Genomic DNA, 26212 nt, shown 5'->3' on the forward strand with positions numbered 1-26212 from the left:
ACACCATGAATCAGAAAATACTGTCAACAGTCATAGAAAATATAAAAATCTATTTTTGCCATGTCTTTGGGAATAAAATGTTCCATAAATCAGGCAATTAATGATATATGAACAAACTCCTCTGTAAGATAGGAATGAAACTGGAAAGTTTGGTGTATGTAAGTGCTACTGAAGTGGAGAATTCTGGCTCAGAGTCTGACAAAAAACTAATTTTGAGAAAACGCCTTTTAAAGATATTTATTGTGAAATGAAGAGACTACAGGTGCATATAATGTATGTTTAAATATGCAAATGAGGAGAATTTAGGAGAAATCTGCAGACGCAAATAAAATAAACACCTAAATGTGTATTTTGGATGAGTCCTTTCCACTAGTCTGAAAGAAGACATGTTGTGGAATCAAAGTAGCCTACAATCTCCAAATTGAAAATTAATTTGTGCATGAAAAAACGAGGTTTTTGCCAGCGTTTCTCCCTTAATGTACCCTCTGCTTTGTGCATTTCTGCAAACCTTTTGTTTTCCTTCTGTTGAATGAAAATGGCCTTATGTATAGCAAAACATTCATTGGACAATGCAAACCAATGTGTTCTATTTTTAGAAATAAATAAAATGTCTCACTTTTCCAGGAGTATAAAGTGGAAGTTGTCGAGTGATGTTCTTCAGTAATAACAACATTTAAAATAAAACAGCTTGTGTTGTACATGTCTTCAAGTATCACATGGAAGATATAAAGGGTAACGTAGCTTCACCATTCATTTATATCTTGTTAAACTGGACACTTGATCTCAGTCACGCAATCCGGTGAATTAAGGACATATGAAATGTGTTATTAATCTTCAAAATCTGATGTCTGAGCTCATATATATTTTAGTTTTTGTGGGAGTCAGTGAGTGCTCATTTCAGAGATGGCTGTGTTATTACCCCACTTGTCAGGTCCTGTTAACATGATGGTAAAGCAAAGAGGCAGGTGTTGTTTTGCCAGGAGGGGATGAGACAAACACATCATTCAATGTTGACAACCTGAAGCTGCCTCAATCTTTTGTGCCTACACGTCTGTAACACCCATTACACTGTGCCACGGGGGCATTACACAGGTCGAGGGTGGGCCATTGCTGTTTATAAAATATTTCCACCTAAAACATAATACATCTGTGTGCCTTGCTTTTCTGTCTGTGAATGGAATTAATTTATTTTGTATTCAATTAACACAGATATTATGGCAACATATTTAGGTACCAAAGGCCATCACTGACATGTGGATTCTCTTAAAATATAAAAAGTATATATAGAAGGAAGCTCCTCATTAAAATATTGATCATAGGTTAATGTAATGCAGATTGCCAGGCTACACAGGTGCAGTTTAAACATTTTAAATTGTTTCCCATCAGAGACTTAATAGCAGAGGTTTTAATGAAACCTGCCACTAAGTTTTAGAGCCTCAAATTGTGTGTTGACCCGTCGCAGCAAACGTTATAGATTCTGATTGCGTAGTGATGCACTATCTTCTTCAATTCAATTGCATTATATGAAATATAACAGGGTTTAGAGAATATTCTATTTCTTTTTTACATTTGTGCAAAACAAAAATAAAAAAACACAAATTAGGAATGTAAAGCGGTGATGTAGCAACGGCAAAAAGAGTACAGGGAACTCACGCCTATAGGTTGAGGATTGTACATCAACATATAAAATCTGTGTATTGCCAGCCTGCGGTGGGCCTGAGCTGAATCTGTGCATGAGGCAGCCAGAGATAATGGCGTGACTGGGAAAAACAGGAGTCCAAACCACAAACTGTTATTCCAGCTGTAACAGTCCCAGCAGCCTGGGAAAGCAGCGCTGAGGATCTCTTGAGTGATTGTTTATTAGAGGTCTGCAAAAATGCTAAACTTGTTGTGGTACATGATGGTAAAGATACTTTTGCATGGTGTTCCATTACACTGTCCTATGTCCTACTCTCTTATCCTGCAAGAAAGCAATCACTATGTTCTATGTTTCACAGATTTGTCTTTTAAACCCTGACAAAGACAATTTAAGTATATCTGATATATTTGATTTTTGGTTGTTGATTTAGATGTGTATGAAGACTTGCATTCTTCCATAAACAGCACACGGTTCTATCAGAGTCAGAGGGCACAAAGGCAGGAAGACAGGGAAGTAATAATACAATGAGAGCTGTCAAGTTCACTGAGAGAAACAAGCAACACATAGACACCAAGACCCTCCAAGTTCAACACTGTGGAAGAGACAAAGGACCATCTTTACATCACACATCCACACGCATACAAACATACTCATTCAAGATGCTGTGAGAAGAGGTTGACAGTGGACTGTGTGTACAGCTGAGACGAGGAAGGTTAAAGGTTTGTGGTGACTGACGTCACAGAAGGGGAAAAGGGTGTGACTTTTCCCCTTGCTTACATTTAATACTTCCTCTGGAGGATGCTGGATTAAACAACGAGTTTGCGAGCAACAAATCTATCTGGTAAAAGAACATAATACAATATCTTTATGTTATTATATAGGGGTGGATAAGCAAGATCACGCAGCCAAATGATGATGATAATGCACTCTTGAGACAAATCCTGGCTCTTTTTACAGACTAAGTTGAATGTAGTTGTTGGCAAATTTTCCTCATTGTATCTCTGCTGCTGTTGCTCAAAGACAACAAAGTGCTAAACAAACAGAATGACTAGTTTATTAGGTGCAAAACAATGTGATATTGTACAAAAGTAAAATTAAATAAATGTATCTTAATGTTCAGACAGCTGTTAATTCAACTCTTCGATAATTTTAGAGGCTGCAGGTAGAAAAGCAGAAATCAAGCAGACAACAAAGTAAGCTAAATATATTCCACATAAAGGTGAGCACTCTTAAAATATGTCCTGTGTAAAGAAGGTACTGGACACTGTCCAACTGTAAGCTGAGTGGGGGTGGGGCATGTCAAAGTAATTACAACAGGACCGTCCAGGCTTTATGCATAATTATTAGGCAGTGCACTCGGTGGACCTCAGCAGCTGAATTATGAATTAGGCGTATAATTGCATTTGTAAATTAAAATCCCTTACAGGAAAAAAAGAGCTGAATAGAACAGATTAGCTTCCCGGATACAGAAGAGAAGAAAAAAAGATTGGAGTTTGACACGCTGCAGGCAGACCCCATACATTCCTTATATTGAACATTAAGGCAATCGAAAAAAAACAAACTTAAAACACAAATTTGTAAATTCCCTCTGGAGGCAGATGATGGTGTGTTCGAAATAAACTGAACTTTTTGTATCATTTGCTCCTGCAAACATTTTATCATATTAAACATAGAAATCAGAGTATAATTTCTTTAAAATAACCTAGATCACACTTTATGTGTTGTTCTACAAAGACGTTAATGATTATCACACATTATGAAGCTCCACATATTAAAAACATGTGAGACTTTATAAGATAGTTTATAATCTTAAATATGACTACTTTAGGTCAAATAACTTTTTTTTATCCTCCTAATATTCTGTAGATATTAGACTGGGGAAAAGGAAATAAACAGACTCTTCTCCTTTTTTGTTGGTTGCTCATTGAACATGATGATGGTGGGGATTCATTGGTAGAAGAAATACTGATAAACTCAGTATTTTCAAATCCTGCTTTGAGGATCTTTGAAATAGGGGGGGGTTCTCATTGTTATGAATGTTGGGGAAATATTCCTCAAATTTTGTTATTATTATTTTAATTTCGTTCCCGTAGCAGGTGTAACAATAGAGGGAAACATGTCACGGTCCCGTCTTTGCAGCGCCCCCTGCTTCAATGTTTGCAGAGTGCGCTGGCTTGCAGGCGGACGTGCATGCACGCGAGCAACAGATCTGAGCGCATGCGCAGTTCATTGTTTTGACTGAAAATGCCGTCGGTTTCGAAAACGGCGGCCAATGCGTCTCCTCAAACCGAGAAACCTACCCACTATACGTGAGTAAAGCTGCTGCGCAGAAACTACTAAATCGCTCGTTGTTGAAAGGGTTATTTGCATGCGCGCGTGTGCGCGTTTGCATTTCTTGCATTCCTCAACTCTTGTGTGCGTGTTCAAAACATGGTGCTTTTCCAGGCATTGTGACTACCTAACGTCACTTAGCAAACAACGACTGCAAGCGAACGACATCAACCCTAACGCAGGAAACACGGACATCTTAAAGCACTTAATTCACAAGCCAGACGTTAACGGAACCGTAAACAATTGTTTTACCGAGTTGGGACATTGTTTTCGTAATCCCTTGAATGTAATACCGTCAACTTGGTTTGCTAAATGATTAGCCAGGAACTCGCTAACCAGTCTGCTTGTAAATAGCTCGGCCTTATTTTGAGTTCCCCCTTGCTACGTACATTTATAGACGTACGCTCGGGGACTTCCAGCCAACGTTAGGTCGGAATTCTTACGTAGTTTGCTTTGTGAATAGCAAGCTAACGTTAGTGACCCAAAACATACAGTGGGCTACAACACGAGCCACATAACACGACAGCACGCTGTCGTTGAACTTTTCCTCGTGCAGACATTCATATTAAAACGCGGCTCGTGATTCTAAATGTTCCTTATTGTTTCAGATACTTAAAGGAGTTCAGGACGGAGCAGTGCCCGTTGTTCCTCCAGCACAAGTGTACGCAGCACAGACCGTTTACGTGCTTTCATTGGCACTTTCTCAACCAGCGGAGAAGACGACCCATCAGAAGAAGAGACGGCACTTTTAACTACAGCCCCGACGTGTACTGCACCAAATACGATGAGACTACAGGCATCTGCCCGGATGGAGACGAGTAAGTCCCAGTTTCAGTCTTAACATCCTCCAGTTTCATGGAAGCCTGTCGTGGTGCAGCTGCTGACAACCGACTGATGTTTTGCTGCCATGTTTGGTTTGAGGACCAGATTTATGACGCAAATCAGACTACTGCCACAAACACAATATAAAGCACAGGACATTTCATGAAGTAGAGAAGTGTTTATGTGTCCTTTTAATGGCTTGGGGCTGAGGTGTGTCTTCATTGGGAGGCGTTGTGTGGATACACTACTTGTTGAAGTAGTACTTCATTGTTTCATGTGACTGAAACAAACGGTGAGAAGCTGCAGCACTTTTTTATTGTCCGTAGACCAAGAAGGAACTGCTTTGGAGCTAACTATGTAGTGGTGTTTGCAAGGGACTAAAAGCATGTGTTTGTGTTATGTTTGTGTATTTTGAGGGAAATTCTCATAGATTAAAAACTCGTTTACCAGCTTGCTCTACAGTAACACAAGCGTGTAGGATACACAAGCTCTGTTTAATGTAATATGTGCCCATCAGCTCCGCTGAGTTGAGTTGAGGTTATAAAATGCCAGCCTGGTTATAAAAGCTAATTTAATGCAGGAGCTGTTTATTTTTAAATGACGGCTAAGAGAGGTCTGTGTGCTTTTGTAATCAAATCTTTCTAGCACTGAAAAGAGTGGCCTAAAGACGGGAACCGTGGATTCGTTACGCATAGTGAGCAATATTAAGAACATGATGTTTTGCATCTTATTTATTTACTCATGAAAACATGGTTTCATTGGTAGCTGCTTGGTGCGCAGTGTTTATCATTGAGTATCTGAAAGGTCAGATGTTGCTCCAGATGTTGTCCGCATGTTACAGATGCAGGGTCGCACGGCCACTTCTTTGTGTTGTTGCACGTAGAGAACTACGTTTAACATTTCAGATTGGACTCTCACTTCATGTGACATGAACCGCACCTCTTTGTCTTTGAGGTAGGGCTGCTGGACAGCGTGTCTGTGGGAGCCCTCCAGCATTACATTCACTGCCGATGCTACTGTTATTTTAACATTTAGTGCCAGTCTTGTGGCTCCAGAGGAGTCGAGAGTTATCGTGCGCGTCGACTAAATTCTCAGAAATTAGATGTGTGATCCTCAGAAGGGGCGGCGGCCTCTCTGTGTCACCGGGAATTAAAAATGCCTTTTAATTGAGTCCCACATAGAAATAAGATTATTGAACTAATGGAAAATGAACGACTGCTATTCCTCCTCTGCCAATGGCAGCTATTTATGTATGACCTTAATGTGTTGCCGTAGCAACTGTTGCTACTCAAGAAAGGAAAGTTTGGTTTATTTAAGAGGCTTTTTGACCAAACATCTCCAGAGGCCCTGCACCCACAGGGGTCTTATTCTTATTCTTGATTAAAGAGTTAAAGGTGTGCAACTATATCAAATGAAATCCAAATCCTCCTTTTTATTACAGCTTCTAGTTTTGTTCGGACCATGTTTAATATGTCAGCGCTTTGCTGTTATGTCGTCATATGTTGTGATGAGATGCATTTTAGAGTTTACTGTCTAATTATGTCTTTAACTTGAGATCATGTGGTATGTTTGTTTTGGACAGATTTGAGGTTTGGGCAGCACATTGTCTTCATTGTTTTAATGGCATAACTCTTCTTTTCATTACATTTTTATTTAGCTCGGCTAATTCCGTTTTCCGATGTTGTGTCCTTGCCTCCTTAGCTGTCCTTACTTACATCGGACCACTGGCGACACGGAGCGCAAGTACCATCTACGCTATTATAAGACGGGCACTTGTATCCACGAGACAGACGCTCGGGGGCATTGTGTGAAGAATGGGCTCCACTGTGCTTTCGCTCACGGGCCACATGACCTACGACCTCCCGTCTATGATATCAGGTGACAAACAAAGCAAACAGTGGGCTGAATGTCGAATCATTACCTTATCTTTCTTGGCTTTCTTCCTTGTATTTTTAATATTATAAGATGTATTTTATGAATGAATTATATCACCATCACATATGCTGTTCCACCTGCGTATACATAATGTTAGGTAAATGTCAGATGGTCCGGTGTACGGTGTCACAATGAACTTTAATGGTGATTTGTTATGGTAGAGAACTTTATGATACATTAAACTCTTTTAGATAACAAGTAAGCTTAAGGGTGTTCAGCTAGATCTTTCATATATATATGACAGATAGTAGTAGTGTGTATATATATGTGTATATATATATATATATATATTACTTTTTGAGGAACTGAAAATAAAGATAACATTGATTGTGTGTGCACAGAGAGATTCAAGCACAAGAGGCCCTTCAGAATGGACAGCTGGGATCTGGGGAAGGTATTCCTGATCTGCAGCCGGGTGTGTTAGCCAGCCAAGCTATGATTGAGAAGACTCTGACAGAAGACCCCCGGTGGCAAGGTGAGTACGCCTCACGTTGATGATAACGGGCTCATGCAATACCAACACACTTGCTAGTTTCCTTCGAAATAAAAGCACATTAATACTTTGTGCCATTTTCTTTGCAGATTCCAACTTTGTTTTAGCCAACTACAAAACAGACCAGTGTACTAAGCCCCCAAGACTATGCAGACAGGGCTACGCCTGCCCCCACTACCACAACAGTAGAGACCGAAGACGAAATCCCAGGAAGTTCAAATATCGGTAATATATTACTCAGTTTCAGTTAGAATAACAAATTGTATGAAGCTGTGTAAATGTGATGGGTTAAGGGTTCTAACTCTATGACTTCAGGTCTACTCCGTGCCCCAATGTGAAACATGGGGATGAATGGGGCGAACCCTCAAAGTGTGACAGCGGAGACAGTTGCCAGTATTGTCACTCTCGCACTGAACAGCAGTTTCACCCAGAGGTAAGTGACTTTTGTTTTTCAGAAAATAAGGTCAGAGCTTTCCTCTTCACTATAATGAAATGTAAATATAATACCCAAGCCCTAAAACTGACTCGTTGCCAAAATACAGATAATGTGTAGTAATTCGGTTTTGGCTGTAATCCTGCTGCAAGTTCAAGATATTGTATTTGGTGTTTAATTATTCGGTTAATATTATATTGTAGTGTCATTGGTGGTTGACTAGTTTTTCTATCAGCACACATCTTAACTTTGTCTCTTATTGGCTTGTCTTTTGTTTTGTTTGTTTCTCTTAAGATCTACAAATCTACCAAATGCAATGATATGCGACAGACTGGGTACTGTCCCAGAGGACCGTTCTGTGCATTTGCACATGTAGAAAGTAAGTTTGTCTAAATACTGTTTCTGTACGAAAGTAGAGAATTACGAATCCGTGAAATCTGTAGTAAAGCGCACGCCCTTGTTGAGAAGAGCTTGGTTGTAACGTTAGTGCATCCAGCAGTAAAAGTGAACTGCAGCCACTGACCACATGCTGGACTGTTCTCAGAGCCCCGAAGCGATATCTCTCGTTTATTCCAGGTCCATTGTCTCGTGTCCAAATTGCACCAACTTCGACACTGCATGTCCTTGGGTCCGCAGCAATAAACCCACCAAGTGTGACGTAGATAAGATGAACACTTCTCGTTCAAAGGACACACACACAGATTCTTTACCTTTTCAGATTGACATAGTCACAAGACATTTTATTGGATCACAGCTGTTTGCAACCTGGTTGTTTGCACACTATAAGAATTGAATATGTATTTTGATCCTTTCAGGGATTCCCTCTACAGAAGAGACCATGAGCTCATTGCTGACAGTGATACAGTCCAGTTCCCAGTCCCAGCTGGGCTCCCAGCAGTATTCAGAGTGTCCCGTCAGTGAGTGGAACAGCGGAGGCAACTCCGCAACCAGTAGCAACGGACAAGTAGGAAGTGTATGTTTCCTCTGTTGCTACGTCAGTGCTCAGTAGAGAATGTATCCCAATCCACTCGTCCAAGGTGTTTGATTTACTTGTCGACATGTTGTTTACCGTGCTGTCATTTCTCTCTTGCCATGTTTTTTTATACGTTGTTTTGTCATTGTTACTATTTCCTTTACTGTTTTACATTTCATGACTACGCTGTTTTAAAAGAACGGAGGCGATTTCTCATTGAAAGTGCTATTTAAGACTATAATTCATTCATTATTACATTCTCAATCTTAGAGAGATTCTCTAGTCCGTTCAGAATAATGCTTTTATTTTTTATCATAATTTTTTTTATTAAGACCATGTGCAATTCTCTTTCTCAGGTTTCATGTTCTAATAGCTCGACTGTAACTCCAAGCTCAGGAAGCGACAGTTTGTTATCCCCAGTGGGATCCATCAGCAGGCCCAAATCCTTAACTAGTACTAGTTTATGTTCAGAGTCCACCACATCCAGCGTCTCCTCTCTGGCGTCTAACTATCCTAGAGCTCCGGGCTTTGAACGAGAGGATCAGGTATACAGACTGCTCTCTTCAGCTTTAGGATGAATACAACTCACAGACACAACGTAGGGCTTCACTGTCAATGTGTCACTGTCATTCATTTTCCATTACTGTTTTGTTTATTTCTCATTCATGTCATTTTAATCTGAGACATTTCTCCATTAATTGCTTTGTTTTAGATGATTTCATGTGTTTGGTGTTCTTTACAAACAACTCAGTCGTATCTTATCACGTGACGAGAGTATCCAGTAGTGTATATCTGGGTGACTGGCCAGCAAAATGCTCATTGTTGATATTCATAATTCATGTTGCATTTTGTTAATATTCTGAGAGGCTCCATCTTGCAATCATGCTGCCTAAAAAATATGTTCACGATGCAAACACAGCCAGGAGTATTTGTAACTAAGAAGCGTAGTTATTACAGGATGTTGCAGCCCACTCAGAGTAAACGTGTCTGTTTCTATCATCGTGGTTGAACTATTTTTAAATCAATGCTAGAGCTACAAGTGGCAGAAAGAGTCCGGTTACATGTTCAGTCTATACACCTCTGGTTCTGATCAGATGTAATTCAGTGGAAAGTTACCACATGAATCATGACAACTACAAGAACTACAAGTATTCAGCGCAGCTCCAGAGCGCGTCATGAAGTCCCAGTTGGCTCCTCTGGGTAAAGTCAATAGTGGTTGAGGGCCAAAGATCCATGTCATTTAGTTCTTCGCTGCATTAGCTTAGATATTATGTCAAATGTAGTTTTGTCATTAAAAATGTGCGGTTTCTGTGTTTGATCACTTTTAGATTAAGAACAAGGGACAGATGGATCACAAATTAATGGACCAAGAAAAACAGGTCTGTGCTTCAATGTGTTACTTTGTGGCGATAGATTGATGGTATTACATAATATATAATGCATTGATTTAATTGTGAATCAAACAAATGCCTTTTGTGCTTCCTCTTTAGAAACAAAATACTGTATTCTCTGCGGTGAACCCTTTGGCATCAAGCTTTACCTCCAGCATAACGTCCAGCTTGGCCTCTAGTATTGGCTCAGATAGTTCCTCACCCACCACCTTATCAACAATGAATGCAAAAGCCACTCCTTTCTACCCGGGGAGCAACACAGTGGAGTCTGTCATAGGTATGTCAAGTCGACTGTACCGGGATCGAGCGGACACTGTGTATTCTGTGTATTCTGTGGTAAGATGACAGCTGGATGTATTTTGTTTTCCCTCAGGATCCGCTTTGGACCTCAACTTCAGTGACATTAATGTTGCATCTCTTGATAAGGAGATAGAGGAGCAAGACAACAGCGTGGGACTGGCAAGTAAGGACACCTAGTTTGTTATCGTACTTTCCGTGGTTCGAGCAGTCGATCCCAAATGGTCTCATTGTTTGTCACTACTTTGTCCCCACAGATCAAAGGGTGCTCGGTGGCTCCGCCCCGGTCAACATTCCTGGCTCCCTGGCTCGATCGTCCTCATTTAATTCCTCGTCGTCGCTCTCCACCTCCCCGCTGAGCTCCCTCTCCCAGTCTCTGTCGCAGTCCCTGCTGTCTGCCACGTTATCGCAGCACAATCAACCTTCAAACATGTTAGCCAAGCAAGAGCATGGCCTGCTGGGAACCGCCACCTCCTCTTCCCAGAACTCTTTGGGTAAGCTGATAGCATCAGGCGTTTTTTGCGATAAGTGAGCTGGAACGCATTTGACTTCAGGTTTGAGTCTCAAAGTCTTATATGTCAATGAAAGTAGTTTGATTCTTCTAGATTTACTGCAGCACTACTCTGTTATAGTCATATAGTTTTAGCGTACTTAAGTATTGAGCACTTCCATCAACTTTACCTAAATGTGTAATGTAGTTCCATGTTCAGAATAGACTGAGAGGTATGGCTGTTAGAGTTATATTGTAACAATATTTTACCCCATGAAGCAACAAGAAAGATTCAATTCTCGAAGCTAAATCACTACTATAAAAGTTTAGGTTTAATTGAAATAGTTTGAATTATCAGAGAGCTCTGAAAAGATTTATACTTTCCATCCCCAACGAACAATTCATTTGATGCTTGGTCTTGTGATTGTGACACTTCACTCCCCTAGGCTTCAATGGAGGGGCGAGCAGCATTTGGGACTTTGTGAGTGGCAGCTTTTCACCGAGTCCATCCCCAGTTTTCAGCAGCCTAACATCCGCAACCAGCAGTGCTGATCTGGCCCGCCTCTTCAGAGACCTGGACGAGGCCAAGAGGAAGATCAAACAATGGGAGGAGGCCTGGCATCAGGTCAAACAAGTCAGTGTTCTAAATGCGTTACATATCTTATTTAGTATCAGAATGATTTCCCTTTTCGTTGGTGGCAAGTTTTCTTCTTTTAATCCCAAGACTCCCCTTTGTTCCAGGCCTGTGAAGCTTGCCAGAAAGACGCTCGCGAAGCAAAGGAACAAGCGAAAACGTCCGAGGCAGAGCGGCAGCTGGCAGAACAGAAATGGGAGGAAATCGAGCGCAAGCTGAAAGAGCTCCAAGGGGACTTTGATGTTCTCTGTCGCACCCCTGGAACACCCCTTCTTCGTAGCTATAGAGAGCTGGACAAGCTCCCCTTGTCAAAGCTTCACTCCATCCAGAGTCAGCTGCGTAATGACCTAGACCTTATAGACGGGGTAAGACAGACTAGATCACACACAGATTTTCGTTTGTAGCCTCTAGTTTTCTCATTCAGATCTACGTTTTGTTGTCATCAAGCATGCTTATTTTAAAAGTCTGCATGGATTGTATTTCCCTTAGTTGCAGCTGATATTCATTCTTTTCTTTCCCAACAGGTAATATATCAGCTTCAGTCAAAGAAATGTATAGTTTGCCAAAAGCATGATCGCTGCATTGTTCTGCAGCCTTGCCAACATTATGTACTATGTGAGAACTGTGCACCTAGTAAAACCGAGTGTCCCTATTGCAGAGCAAAGATATTGAAGTGGTGATGTACAATTACTCGAGGTACTATTTAAAGATTTAGCCCTTTGAAAAACTACTAATAGATATTCCATTTTCTAAATAGCAATGTCTGTTCCGTGCAGTGATTGAATTGATTTAGAACACAATGGTGTTTGACTGAGAAAGCGAATAGTATTATGAATCAGATTGTGTACAGCGGATGTAATCATAGTTTTTGCTCATTTTATGTGCACATTAACATTGCTCAACCAGATAGCTTTCTGAATGGAAAGCCACGCACTCAAATTAGAATATTGAATGAACTCGCTGTGCCCTTTCCTCGAATCATCAGTCTCTCTAAAGGACATGTGTCTTGTGTCCAGAGATCTATATTTTGTATATTTGTCAGCAGTACATTTTGGCTGATATGCATTGCCAACCGCATATATTGCTCTTACAGTAAATAGAAAAGTACAGTTTAAAAATAAAATTGCAAACAGGATTGATAAACGTACTCAGAGACATTGAGTGTAAGTTTGTATTTCTTCTCTTGTGTTAATGGATTGGATATAATGATTGTGGATAAAACTCTGATTTCTTTACATTTAATGCACTTAAAGTCCACCCGGAGCAAATTTGAAGGCTTTTCAGAAAGTACCGAGGAAATGTGAATTAAAAAAAGATTTTAATAGAGCCGTTAAATCAGATTATTGTATTTGAAGAAAGAAATGCAAGAAAGACAACGTACTCACTGTAACTTTAATATTATATCTTAACTGAAAAGTTCTAGTTTTAAAATGAGGTATAAAACAACTCCTGTGTCTTTCTCATACTGTAAGTCTTACGGTTATTTTGATGGTGGGGGAACGTTGAGACGCTGCGTATGATCTCAGATGCAAAGAATTAATGTGTAAGCATTTGAAACGTACTGCCAGGAAATGTAGAGTTGACTCGCTCAATAGATCCACTGATGTTAAACATAAAATGGGCAAAACGCAAAGCAGACTTTTCGTTAACTTAAAGAGGAATACAATAAATCAAAGAATTCACTCGGGAGCTTTGGGAAGCAAATCGAGAAACCAGATATCCAAGAACCTGAATGTGACTGATGCTTAATTAGAACGTCACATTATAGTTTTGACCTAATCGGTCTGAAATTCCAGAAAAGTGTGTGCTCATAGCATTACAGAGCGCGGAGCGTGTGAAACGGGTCGCTGATCAACTTTCTTCTACCACAATGTGCTAGAACACTGAGAAGCTCCATGCTCTGAGGAATTAACACTTAATACACACTTACATTCACAGCTATGGGGACTAATTGATGAACAAAAAGTCATCTTTGGCCAAAGTATTGTCCAACTCTAGAGACTGAATATGCAGATTTGTAAAATGTCTCACATCCAATAAGTTCTTAGTGCTGAAGCACACCTGCGTCTGTAATCACACTAACCAAGGAAACGACAAAACACATGACCCGTCTTTGTGTTCCTCTTTAAGTAAATCCATTTTACATGCAACCAGTCAAGCATCATTAAGTTTGATTTGTTATGAGAGCACTTTGTTGACCTGGGACTTTATTAAAGGGTATATAGAAATGAGCTTTAAGCTGCTTTGTAGGTATTCTTTTGAGTTTTTTTTTGTAGATTAATATTTTCTATATAAGCTAATGTCTGAAGCTTTTGTGTGTACTGTGAAACATCATTTGGATATTTCATGTTTCCTATTGTAAAATCATGGCATGGTTCTAGATATTCTGATTTCATAGCAAAGTACTTAATGGTTTCTACTTTCATAGCTAGATTTATAAAATTTCAATCAAATAAGTGCAAATTTAAAATGTATTTTCGGCATAACCAGCAGCTGTAATATCAGTAAGGCACATGCTACATGTTAAGGCTGTAATTCAATCAGTTGAGTTTTTTTTGTAGAGATGTATAGAGCTTAGCCTATTAGAAGAGCATGTATTGTATTTGCTAAAAGCCTGAGGTGGTGATTTTTGTAGGAATCTAGTCTCTTGACCGTGTCTAGAACATATCGGCCTCTAACTCTAAAGTGCCTTGCCTCAGTTAAAAAGGTTATGTGTCGAGTTTTCAGAGCGAATCGCAAGTAGTCGAAGCTTGTGCAAAGGCTTTCTGCGTGTCGCGTGTCTCGTCTGACTTTGCAGAAACAGTGACACGTGTATGTATAAATATATGCCGGCGTATTTGGCCCAATCTGGTGACGTTTTTCTGCAGAAGATAACTGAAAACGAAAGCTCGTCAGCGCCCGTGTCCTCCCCTCCGACGACCCGCCCGCTCATTCCGTGGTCGTGGTGCTCTTTTGGTGCAGCTTCAGTCTCTGAAATTAGGTTTTTCCAATTCAATGTTTGGGAGTATGCAAACAGGACAGTTTGTACAGCAACATATACAAATGCTTTTTAGACGGTTTTAGTAACTTTCATTTGTTTGTGTAATGATTCTGCAGTGAATGAAGAAGTCCGTAGTTGACTTGTAGATTGGACAGGACTTATGCTTCGGTTCCTCTAATTGAAATGACCTTCTACTGTGTTAAAAAGAACTTTGTATTCCTTAAATTCAATAGAAAATCACGTATCTCCAGGTACACTTTTTGCTACTTCTAAATATGGGAAAATGCATTGTTTACATTCATATAAATGACAATGAAGCAACTCAGAGGAAAATAATCCAGAACGGTTATGGTATTATTATATTACAGCATAAAAGGCAGGCTTAGCCTACTTCTGGTATTGCATGTTATGCGATTTATTAACCAGCTTCCAAAAAACAAACAAAAAAGGAGAAAAAAATGTGCACTGTGTCACACTGCCAGGATATTTGTGTCGACTTATTTTTAGTGTAGTAAAGGCTTCATAACTTCTGCGAGCTTCGCTGCTACTGGAAAAGATATTAATGTAGCTTCTTGTTAGACATTTAGATGTTTGAATGTTGTGCATCCACAGCTCAGATTTCCAAAACTATGAAATATTCTCTCTTCTGCATCTACTTTAACTAAATCTTACTTGATTGAAGTATAGATTTGTAAATCCGAGTCAAAGGTTCAGTACTTTTGTATATCACTAAGAATGATGTCACAGACCTTTTTAACATTGAGCGAAGGTAAATGTACATTTGTTGGATTTCTTTCCCCCGGTGTACGCTGGAGCTAGTTTCACTCTGTCCTTTGGCCTGTGAAGCCAACCTGACTAATGTCTAGTGTGGAAATCTAAAAACGACCAAAGTGGTGTTCTGAGGAGAAGAGTTACCGTTGAACAGAATTCAAATGATTCCTCCGGTATGATCGGACGGACGCTGGTCTGATCCACAGTTTAAACGGCAGAGCACCAAGGCCACCCGGATGAAACTGAGACAGCATTGTGAGTGGCAGAAACTCTGTTTTTGGACGGATTTTTGCTGTAATATTTTATTCAGTAAGACATTATTCCTCGTATTGAGTAAACAACAGGACTATGCCAATGGCTTTTGCTTACATTAATGGACTTGAGCCCATTGTTTTGCAGTTTTACCAAAGACTTGAACTGTTCTTTCTTTTTTGCTACATTTCATCATTTTTTTTTTTTTCCAGTAATAAACCTAAATTGATTTAAAACTAATCACCTAGTACCTTAAATAGATAATGTTCATTAACAGCAATTAATGGCATCTTTTTTCTATCTTAAGTTAGCGATACAGAGATGGTTAAAAATGCATCCATGCGTCTCATCCTTACACAATGTGTATTTGTAAATTAGATTTTGTGTTAAGTATACATTGACGTCTATGGCAGGTTTGTGCAATACTGGCTGTGAGGATTCAGTGTCGGTATAAAAGTCGTCTACAGTGAAGGAATGTCAAAGGTGACATTTGTGCTTCTGAAGTGGCCATAGAAACCTTTGCTTGTTGACTACATCATCACTTTGGACATGGATGGTTATGCATTATATGCTGTTATGATGGGCCTACGGTGACTGTGAGGGGCTTTCTTTCTCTCTGACTCTTGGTTTTCTATTTCTCAAAGCAGTGGTCCAAATTAGCTTTTGTTTTTGTAAAATGACGGGACAGGTGATGATTGTGGGAAACGATAATGGCAGATACAGACGTAATTAAAACTGAGTTGTTATTCATAATTTGTTGTTGGTCTCTCAAGTGGTCTCCTTGCCCCCCCCCCCCCCCCCCCCCGAAAAAAAAGAAATCACTTGATAAGCACAGCTTTCATTTCTTTAGATTTGTTAAATTGAGCTACATTTTCAAGTACATCGGTGCCTTTAATGATTACATCGTTTTGATTGGTATGAAGAGAATTTGTCTCCGAGACAGTGATTGCTCTCAGTAAGATGGCAAAATATAACATGCTTAATTAGAATTTAAAATTACAGTGCCTTACAATATTTTTGTGGACCACAATGTGATCGTTAATGAGCGTCTAGATTAAGGCCACTTGAGCTGAAAGGAAAAAGGCGGATCTAATGAGATTTGCTTCACCAGTTCCAAAGGACACAAAGGTTAGAAATGACTGCTGATCGTCTAGCTCGGTCTGTATTTGCCATACCATTATACAAAAAACTAAAAGAACAGCAATACTTATCCATCGAATACACAATTTTGATCTCAATAAGTCATTTGGCACCAAAAACTCGTTTGTAAGGAAAAGCACCAAATAGGGACTCTTGTAAATGAACTGTAATAGATGTGTCGTTACGCTCTGCTTTGGAATAGTTTCATCTATTTTGCATTATTGTTAGTTGTTGTGTTGTCTTTTTGTTTTTAATATTATGAAAATGGAGCCTGAACATTTATGCAATCTTGTACATGTATATGACTATGATGTATGGAGCTTTTCAAATTAAGTAAAATACTAGCACAACAGGTGTCGTCAAAAGTAAATAATCTGAATGTGGAAGCAGTTGTTCCATACACTTTAGAAAATGTCTAGAAATGTTATTCTAACATTGAAGCCCTGAAATATTGAATGTATTGTTCTAAATTAGATGAACAGGTCACTGGATATTATGGAGCTCAGTTAATTCATTATGATGTAGCATCTAGTTGTGAATTACTATTCAATAAAATGTATTAGTACTAAAACAAATGCAAGTTTTCAAATATCTATTTGTCAGCATAATGAAGAAATTGAGGAAAGAAATGTATTTTTCTCAGTGTGATACAGAGATTTAATAGATGATGTGTTAAATCTGAGGACACTGCATTTCATGGATTGATTTACTTAATGTCAGTGCGTTTAGACATTATTTATAGATTAAACAATATGTCCCTTATTTTGTGACCAGCTGTATGGATATGTAGAATTCTCTACTGATAATTGTAGAAATGATTCTGTTGGTATATTGATATTTTTTGTGTTGTAAACACAAAAATAGGTGCAAGTCTTAGAATACTAGATTTTTCTTTTCTACATTGAGGATTGTGTACAGAATATTTTCTGTAATGCATTACTAGTTAACACTTGTTCAATTGTTACACTACAGTTATGCAATGGTTTACAGAGTTCACAAAATTATTTTTATCATCTTGAGTATTAAAATAATTTTTCATCTGAAATGTGTGAATACTTTTTTGGCTCAAACACAAATTACAGAAAAATGTATCTGAAAATCTAACGAAACAATCTGAAATACTGCGTGTTCATGAAACAGGAAGTGGACACCAGAGGAGGCAAGAGGTGGTTTTTAACTTTATTACATTACAGTCGCTTGTAAACATATTTATATTATCTAAAACAAGTCTGTCCTGAGCAGTTGAATTGTAAAATACATTTTTCAAAACAGACATAAAAATGCCAATTAACACAGCATTACCTCTGGCATGCTTGTATTTGTGCACCTATTTGAACTTTATGGCACAATGAGGCCACGTTTGATGCCTCATCTCTCAGGAGACGAGGCATCAAATAGGTAGCGTATCAGCTGCTGGGCCTGGAGGAGAGAACACAACAAAAATGAGTTCAAAGGTGACTTGTGCCAAACAAAACAATATTTCATGACAATACAACAAATCCTAATGCAGCATTACACCTGGTTGGTTAACAGCAGCTGACGAATGAATGATTGAAGAAAAAGATCAATTATATTCATAATTTACCTCTTTCTGGCACTCTGGGTAGATTATCATTTCCCCCACTTTTTCTAGTTCTGACCTCTCCTTGTAGACGCTAGTGTGACAATGAAAGGGACAAGTTATTTATAGATACATATTCTACATGTATGCGCATAAGTAAGTTTGAGTTTTCTTCTTCCTTACCTTTCAAGAATCGAGTTAAAGCCGCTCACAATCGCTTTACCTTGCAGCACCATTATGAGACAGGGTGCCGAGTAAAGGTGAGCCATCTTTAAATGAAACAAGATTCAAGGGAAGATCAACTGTTGAGTGCACTGTTTATAAGAAAATAGGCCCTGAAAGCAACTTATTACCAAGCCAACCTTCTCACCCTTTCGTTCCCTCTTGATGACACCTTCAGTGTCTCAGCGATATGTTTCCTCTGCTCATTATCCAGTATGCTCATCCTACCTGCCACCAGATGGCAGCCTGACCTCAGCAGCTGCTCAAGCATTGCTAGCTGGGATGGCACTCGGCTGAGAGGTGGAGCATTTAAGGGTAAGAGCAGACAGGTTGTCTGCCAGAGAGCACTGTGTATCCCTGGTACCAATAAACAAGCAAAACGTTGTTTACTAAGGTCATCTGGAACACAGTCATATTTCAACATCATTCCAGAGGAGTCCCTGCCAAAGTCACAATAAATGATTAAATAATTTGAAAGAACCCATTTTGCTTTAATAGAACCATGAGATCTTCAATGCTTTGACTTTAAAGTGGAACGACAATAGTCAGGAAAACGTGAATACCTGAGTACACCACTAAACTGATTATAGGGCATAGCTCTGCAGACTTTACAGAGAATTTCTCTTAATACAAGTTATCAATACATAGAATTGTCTGTTCATCAAAATAAAACCAGACAACCAGTCCAAACCTCTATTTGGTCCTGGAGGGGAACCACTTCCCTGGTCCACAGGGGCCGATGTGCGGCTCTGTTCACGCTCCACAGAGACTAAAGGGTCTGAGCGCACGCTGAGTATCTGAAAGAAGGAAGCGAGCTCAAACGCAGAATGTTTGTCTTTTATCAGTCGTAAGTGAAATGTGTGCGATAGGCATACCTGCTCCCGTCTCATTGTGCTGGTCTCGGTGCAGCACAGCCCCTCTGGAAAAAACCTCCTCACATCCTGAATCGCTTTCTGATGTGATCCTGATGCTATACAAGTGGTTACAGACCTTTTAACCATACAGTAAAACGAGGCAAGTTGCAGGCAATTCAAAGTCCTTTACATAATACACTGGTACTGTTGCACACATAGCAATCCAGTTCTTAAATGTGTACCAGTATGCACTAGTAACTGACCATAAATGCCATTGTATGAATGAGCCATGCCATGATAGGTCCACAGTGACGAGTCGTCTTGGTCCAGCACATCCAGCAGCCTACTTACAGCATTTTCCCCCTGGAGGCAGAGAGCCAATGAGGAGCCAGAGCACAAGTACTCCACATGGGCCTCCAAGTCTGAGGGGTCCTGCACACAGAGGTTAACACTTTATGAATCATCAAAGCCTACGTTTTTGTATGAATGGAAAGATATCAGAGAGATAGTCACTATCAGTTACACTTTCTGCAGGCAGTAGTGAGTAGGCAGTGCTTTTGTCCAGGATCACTACATGCAGGCCCACCATTGTGAGGCCACACAGCTGGAGTTCGCAGGCTATTATAGCCAGCGTGTGATTCCAGATTGTTGGCTTGAACAGGCACACAGTGACCTGCATCTGTGGATCTGAACAGAATCCATGATGAATGTTCAAAAGTCCTGTCATGGCTTCTCACACTTACACATTATAAAACACAAGATGTATCTCTTGATTATCACATCAACGTGTAACAGAATTCACAGAAACTGTAACTTAGATAGTAAGACATTAATATGATAATATAGTTTGCCACTGTTAGACAGTAGCCTGTGCTGCACACAAATATATCAGTCCCTCACATTCACATTGAGTATAATATCCCATTTGTGATTTGAAGACATACAGATCTTACTGAATGTCTGAATGTACATATATGGACATGATCCTCGATCATTTCACGCTATCGACTTATTGTACGGTGTATGGACATGAACTTGATCATTTTTGCTGACCTCAATATTGTGTTTACTTGCTTGTCTGGTTACATGTTTGTCTGTTTACTTACGAATGTCACCAACATTCTACCCAATGTGATGCCAGAGTAAACAGCAAGTTTTTCCTAACCATTATAAGAACTGAGCATTGTGCAGACATTGCACATTTTTGATTACAGAGCCAGAGAGTCCATTTTAGTTACTGTTTTGGTTGTCTTTGAATGTTTTATTTATTTAGAATAGTTTTATATTTTGTTCACATTTGAATGTAAAATGAATATTCCTATGAATCCTAGTTCATTGCTCTTTGAAAGGGTGTACTTGCATTATTATGCTATTATATTATCATTATATCAGTGGCACAAAATGGTCTTAAAATTACAACATCGTTTATCGCAATTATTTCTGGGAAGATATATTGCCCAACAAAAGTAGTTATGCCAGCAGGCCGACCTTTGAGAGAAAACGGTGTGCACGCAGAGTCAGAGAGTTTAATTCCACAGATTTATACAATTAAAAAAATGTAATTGTGCTGAAATCTACTTTTAGACATCACGATATCAACTGATGCCAGGGACAATATTCAAGCTCAACCTGGTTGTTTTGTGCACAAACCTTTTGTACTGCAGTTTTGCGGAGGAAGCCTCACAACTGGACGTACGCTGTGGTCTGTAGTGGACAGAAGTGGGGTGATGAGACTTTTCCTGGCGTATTAGAGACTCGATAAAGACTCGATTTTAGACTTGGTATCTGATTGCATGTTGTATACAGCACTCAACAAACCTACCAGGAATCATCTCATGCTCAAAGAAGAAGAGGGAGGCTTGTCTGAAAGCCACTTCAGGTGTGGGTGACATCAGGACACTGAGGTTACCGGGGTAATCTTGCGGTAAGAGTTTCCTCAGTGAAGCAACAGCATCCACCCGTTTAAGAGCACACACTAGGGCAGGAGATGTCATCAGACTGTCCACGCTGTCTTGACAGAGCTGCTGCCCGACCTCGTATGGATTCAGCTCCTGAGCCTGAAGTCGAGTCAACGCAGGCAGCCACTTCAGGCCAAGCAGCTTGAATCCTGTATGTTGTACATCACCTGTATCATCAACATTGCAACCATTGAAAAATAAGGTGTGGGGGGGTATTCAAAATAAATAATTCACTCATATACTCGCTACTCTGTTCATTCATTAAACTGTGTCGGCTGCTATGTGTATTTGACAGTGCATTGTGTTTGCTCTGCCCACTCCCGTTTCAAAACGCAGGACAAGCTGTGCTACAGTTGAACTTCGCCCACCTTCTGGCTCCTCTGTCAGCACTCTGTGTAGGAGGCTCAGGCCCTGTCTCATGTCCTTTCCACAGAAGGTCAAAATCGCCACCTGCTCCATGTCGGAGTTGGATGAACACTTCTGATGGGACAGGATCACACTGGAGGGATCTGGCACTGCCCACATATACTGAACTAAAAAACAAATATACAGAAGAAACGTAAAGGGAAACAGCAGAGGAGCATCTGCTACTTTACTGATGCTGAACACACGGTGCTTACCAAAGACACGGTACACGTTGCTGCTGAAAGGCACAGTGTGGAAACAGAAGCTTGGCTCTACTGTCTGAACTCCATCAACTCTGGACTGGATGCAACCCAGAAGCTGTTGTGCCTTAAATTCTCTCATTAGAGCTGAAACAACACAGTAACTACAAGGTTATTTTATTGAAAACATGTGCTGACTTTTCACATTATTAAACCTAAAATGTACAGAAGCCCTAAGAGGCAAGTGAGGGAAACATCTAGTTATCCATTTTCAAGTCTGATCTAAAGTGTTTACTTTTGATGTAATTTATTGAGATAAATTATGCTCTCGATATAATATGAGATGGAATTCAGACCTGCTGGCAGACTAACACCGTGGTGCACTGCATTTTCTTTCCTCAGTAACAACAGCAGACAGTGAGAGGGCAGCTCCAGCTGACCCTGATCTGAGGTCACAGTCTGTGGGCTGCAGAACACACGAGCCTAGAGGAAATGTACACAGGCTTCAACACTGTGACAAAAAACATAGAAGTAACATTTGGTGCATTTGGTGTAAAGATCACAATTGCAGCTAAATGTTCCATTATGTTAGATACACACTGTTCTTCTGAAGGTGTGAAGCCTGAATGAGTAGCTTGTAGTTCTACCTGCTGGTTGGAGAGTCCAAGGACTGCAGCTGCGTTGCTCTGAAGCTGCGGCCTCTGCAGCCCCCACATTCTGAAGCCTCTGCCTTCACAAACAGACAGCACTTGGCCGTAACAACATGGAGGCACGGCAGGCGACACCACCAGGAGTAAGTCAGCTATGTGTGTAGGGGGGGGGAGAAGGATTAGTGGCTCCACTCTTGTAAAAAAAATGTATTATCCTTGCTGCAAACTAAAGTTCCTGCAGGATAGTAAAGATGAAAGTTGAAAATGAAATGTGGGCAGATGGCAGTTTCCCTCCTTTTGACAAGTGTGGCTCCTTGTTGAGTTACTGTACCTTTCGTTGTGGCACACAGAAAGACTCCTCTTCTGTCATTCGAAGGTACAGCTCTACAAAAAGTAGACGGTGACTGATTACAACATTTTTAGAATCAGTTTTTCACACAATCTGATGACATTTTGACAACAAACCTATTCAGAAGCCGGTTGTGAGTGTGTGCACTTTCTCCTCTAACTCTTCCTGAAAACCACAAGCACAGCTCCCTGTGGACCTGGCTGGCCAGTCGAGAGGAGAAGAAGAGAGGAGGCTCGAGAGGATTGTGATCTGTCTCTCTGGGCATCAGACGATCTATGGAACTAGTTAGATCGTTCAACACTGAGTGGGCATGAAGGCCCCGCACAGCAAGGGCAAGAACAGGCTGGCAGGTCTCATCAGTTCTCTGGAGAACTGGTACAGCACCTATGAGTCAGAGGGAGACAATTTAACTTCAATGAAGACACTGACAAAGGACCTATAGGACACAGTTGGAACCAGGATGCACGCCAGACCAATGAGCCAGACGGAGAGTTATTGGGTATTTTATGACCAGACGGCTTTAGTTATGTTTTACCAGCACTGTCACTCAGGAACCCCTGTGGTGGATAAAGGAGCCGCAGACCACACACATCGAGCCCTGAGTCGAGAAAAAGTTGGAGGGTGTAGTGTGTTATGACAGGATGTAGCATGAAAGCTTTGCACCCCAGAGCGACCGATACCTGCAACAAAAATAAGTGCGACATGTATTTATTTTGCCTTCACTGCCTCGTATTCAGTGCTTCTTAGGATCAAAAGACACACGCCGATGAGGGACATGCTCACTTCTGTGTGCAGCTCTTGTGTGGTCTCTTTCCCCTTACAAACATGTTCCTGAGTCTCCACAGTCTGCCAGTAAAAGCCTGGACTGAGACCAAATGTCCAATCTATAACCTGAAACACAAAGCCATGGGAGCAGAATATAATCAACAGAATGCAAGATATGTGCTTGAAAAAGATATGAAATCACACTCTCTGAAGCACATCACCTTTTTGTTGGAGGTGGTGGAGATGAAACAATTTAAACAGGAAGAAGGCAGGTGGATGGGTGAGGCATAGGCTTGTTGGTCCAGCAGGTTTCTGAGCTGAGGTAGCCAGCTGGCGATTAGAGTGAGCGAGGTCTCAGTGAGGAACCTGCAGACATGGTTGTAGAAAGGTGTGTGGATGTCTTTGTCCCTTTTCTACAAAACAAACAAAAAAAAGGAAGAGCATCAGCACGGCTATTCTAAAGCCGACAGAGTATGTGTGTTTCTTTTGTTTTTGCTTTATTTTGCTGTTCACCCTTGGTATATAGGAGTGACGAGCCACAACTAAGATGTGCAAAGCCAGTCCGTCCTCTGTCCACAGCTGCTGGAGTCCTGCAACCCAGAATGGGACCTTTGCACCAACCTCGTCTTCCTCATCACGTGGCTCAGGGCCAACCTAAAGCACGTAAGCAAGCGACCCTTACATGGTGAAACTTAGCTTTACGATAACAAACAGTGGGAGAGAGAAGCTGCTGCTCACTAACCAAAGACAGAAACCAAGCCACTAAAGTGTTGTAGATGTCTGATTTGTTTGCCGCTGAACTCAGATGTTTTCTCGTCCTGTGAGCTCTGGATCCAACCACGCCAGGACTGGAGAGCTCTACGGTCAGCAGCATACGTTTCTCACTTTCAATATCTGCTGGTAGTGTGCTGATGGACTGTAGATGAGATGCTTCCTGAAAAACAAGTCATAATACTGTAAGTTTTGACCTTTTTTCTAAGTACTGTACATTTTGAGTTCTGTGTCACTTACAAAATCATAAAGAACATCAGTCCTTTCAGCAGCTGGCTGCTTCTGATTGACAGATTTGGGTGGACGATGTATTTCCAGTTGCTTAAGAATCTGCTGGTGTTCATGTTGATATTTCTGCTTAGCTCGTGCTCCCTGTTGGTCACTATCAAAAACATTGTCACGGTTATAATATCTGTTTATCCTCGATGATGTGCTGAATGAATGAAGACCAAGGCATACCTCTGCTGCTTTGGTTCTTTGGTTGTTCTTTGCTGAGTTGTTGGTGGGCTTTTCATTTTCAGGGTTCTGTACTCAAACTGTACATGAGAAGATTGTCTGTCTCCCCACAGATTGCGTGACTCATGTCTACATGTGGACTCTACAGCCCGGGGTAGCTTCTCTTTCAGTTTTTCTGGAACATTCTCTGGCACCGAATGTGTAGGGTCTGCGTATTCATTCGGATATCTATTTCCATTTCTGTTCATCTCCCTGATTTTCTGAAGCAGCAAACTCTTTCCAGTCACTTCCCTGGAAGCAGAGACATGACAATATGAATTGAAACAAAATGTGCTGGACAGATGACAGAAGCGTGACAAATGTTTCTATTGCAGGATATATTTACCTGTCCCTGCTACGTGATCCAGCATGCACTTTAAGATTGAGTTTCTCTGCAGGTGGTGTTTCCTGGTGATTGTTGCGTTTGGCTGCTGACTTGGACTCTGATGAAAGATTTGGGGATGTTCTTGGTGGTTTTATTGAAGACTCAGGGCAACGCAGGTCAATGTAGACAGTGGGACATTCCTGCTGGCTCAGCTGCAGCTCGTCTTCCGACCTCCCCGATGATTTTTTCCACACATTGTTATGTCTGCGTGAAACAGGTGATTATTATCATTATCTTACAAGCCATGGTCACAGAACATGAGCAGTGATGAGACTCACCTGATGTGGTTTGGACTTTTCACAGGCTCGGACACAGACTTGGATGACTGGCTGTTACAGAAAGCAACTAGTCTCTCCATTATATTTCCCTGAGATCTGTCCTTGTCACGTTCTATGATGAAATCATTAAGGTTGATTGATCATGTAAATGAAATACATAACCCCCCATAATCCTCCATAAACCCTTAATTATTTGCTATAGCGACAGGTGTGTGTGAAATAATGACTTACCTGCTTTTGTTTTCAAAGGTTCAACTGACGCATATTGTTGCAGAGGTAGTAGCCCGTCCAGATTTTTGAGAACATCATCCAAATCCCACTGGTCAAGCCTCTGAAAGTTAATGTGTAACAAAACCAGTATTTAGGAAGATTTAACACCTAGAGATTACTGAACTGCATTAACCCCAATCATGAGATTAAATATCCGTAAACCTTTGTACTTTGCCAAACTCACTGCAAATGAGAGAACGGGAAAACCCCCATCAACTGTTGTGTTGTCTACATTTGGTGTTACAGAGGCATCGGGCTTGGCTCTGTTCAACTGCACAATACCTCTCTCACAAGCGTCTGCCTTTAATGGTGAAACAGGAAAGGATGCATCTTTAGTGAATGCCATGATACACTGGTGTGAACACAGTGGCTGCAGATCAATACAACCCACCTCAACATCAGCACCAGAGTGGTGTGTACCAGTTACAGTCGTGCCTTCCACATGTTCATTATCATCCAACTGCCCAC

The 26212-nt window shown here is 40.6% G+C and overlaps 2 protein-coding genes across 3 annotated transcripts; one reads left to right on the forward strand and one right to left on the reverse strand.

The window, feature by feature from the left end:
- Positions 1–3883: 3883 nt before the first annotated feature.
- On the forward strand, positions 3884–16259 carry unkl (unk like zinc finger; the record flags this gene model as incomplete). 2 transcript variants are annotated; one of them, XM_079177565.1, is made up of 16 exons in its annotated part: positions 3884–3948; positions 4579–4788; positions 6494–6670; positions 7069–7202; positions 7310–7445; positions 7536–7653; positions 7948–8032; positions 8469–8626; positions 8983–9171; positions 9955–10005; positions 10117–10294; positions 10391–10480; positions 10572–10808; positions 11251–11438; positions 11546–11803; positions 11963–16259. In XM_079177565.1, 16 exons carry the CDS (start codon positions 3884–3886, stop codon positions 12116–12118), a joined length of 2430 nt encoding a protein of 809 aa, XP_079033691.1. In that variant the 3' UTR covers positions 12119–16259. The 2 variants fall into 2 exon arrangements, with proteins under 2 accessions (XP_079033691.1, XP_079033692.1); XM_079177566.1 differs by lacking the exon at positions 8983–9171.
- A 1690-nt stretch (positions 16260–17949) lies between these two features.
- On the reverse strand, positions 17950–25554 carry LOC306709259 (dynein axonemal assembly factor 8; the record flags this gene model as incomplete). Its single annotated transcript, XM_079177326.1, has 24 exons — positions 17950–18000; positions 18167–18236; positions 18326–18411; positions 18513–18721; positions 19056–19161; positions 19240–19334; positions 19482–19650; positions 19742–19905; positions 21041–21325; positions 21545–21709; positions 21797–21928; positions 22138–22264; positions 22429–22583; positions 22763–22815; positions 22897–23164; positions 23316–23460; positions 23564–23671; positions 23767–23958; positions 24059–24199; positions 24288–24479; positions 24557–24688; positions 24919–25063; positions 25158–25400; positions 25475–25554. 24 exons carry the CDS (start codon positions 25552–25554, stop codon positions 17950–17952), a joined length of 3513 nt encoding a protein of 1170 aa, XP_079033452.1.
- Between the last annotated feature and the right edge of the window lie 658 nt (positions 25555–26212).

This window comes from Pholis gunnellus (genome assembly GCF_910591455.1).
Source record: "Pholis gunnellus genome assembly, chromosome: 17".
In the NCBI taxonomy this organism is placed as follows: Eukaryota; Metazoa; Chordata; class Actinopteri; order Perciformes; family Pholidae; genus Pholis; species Pholis gunnellus.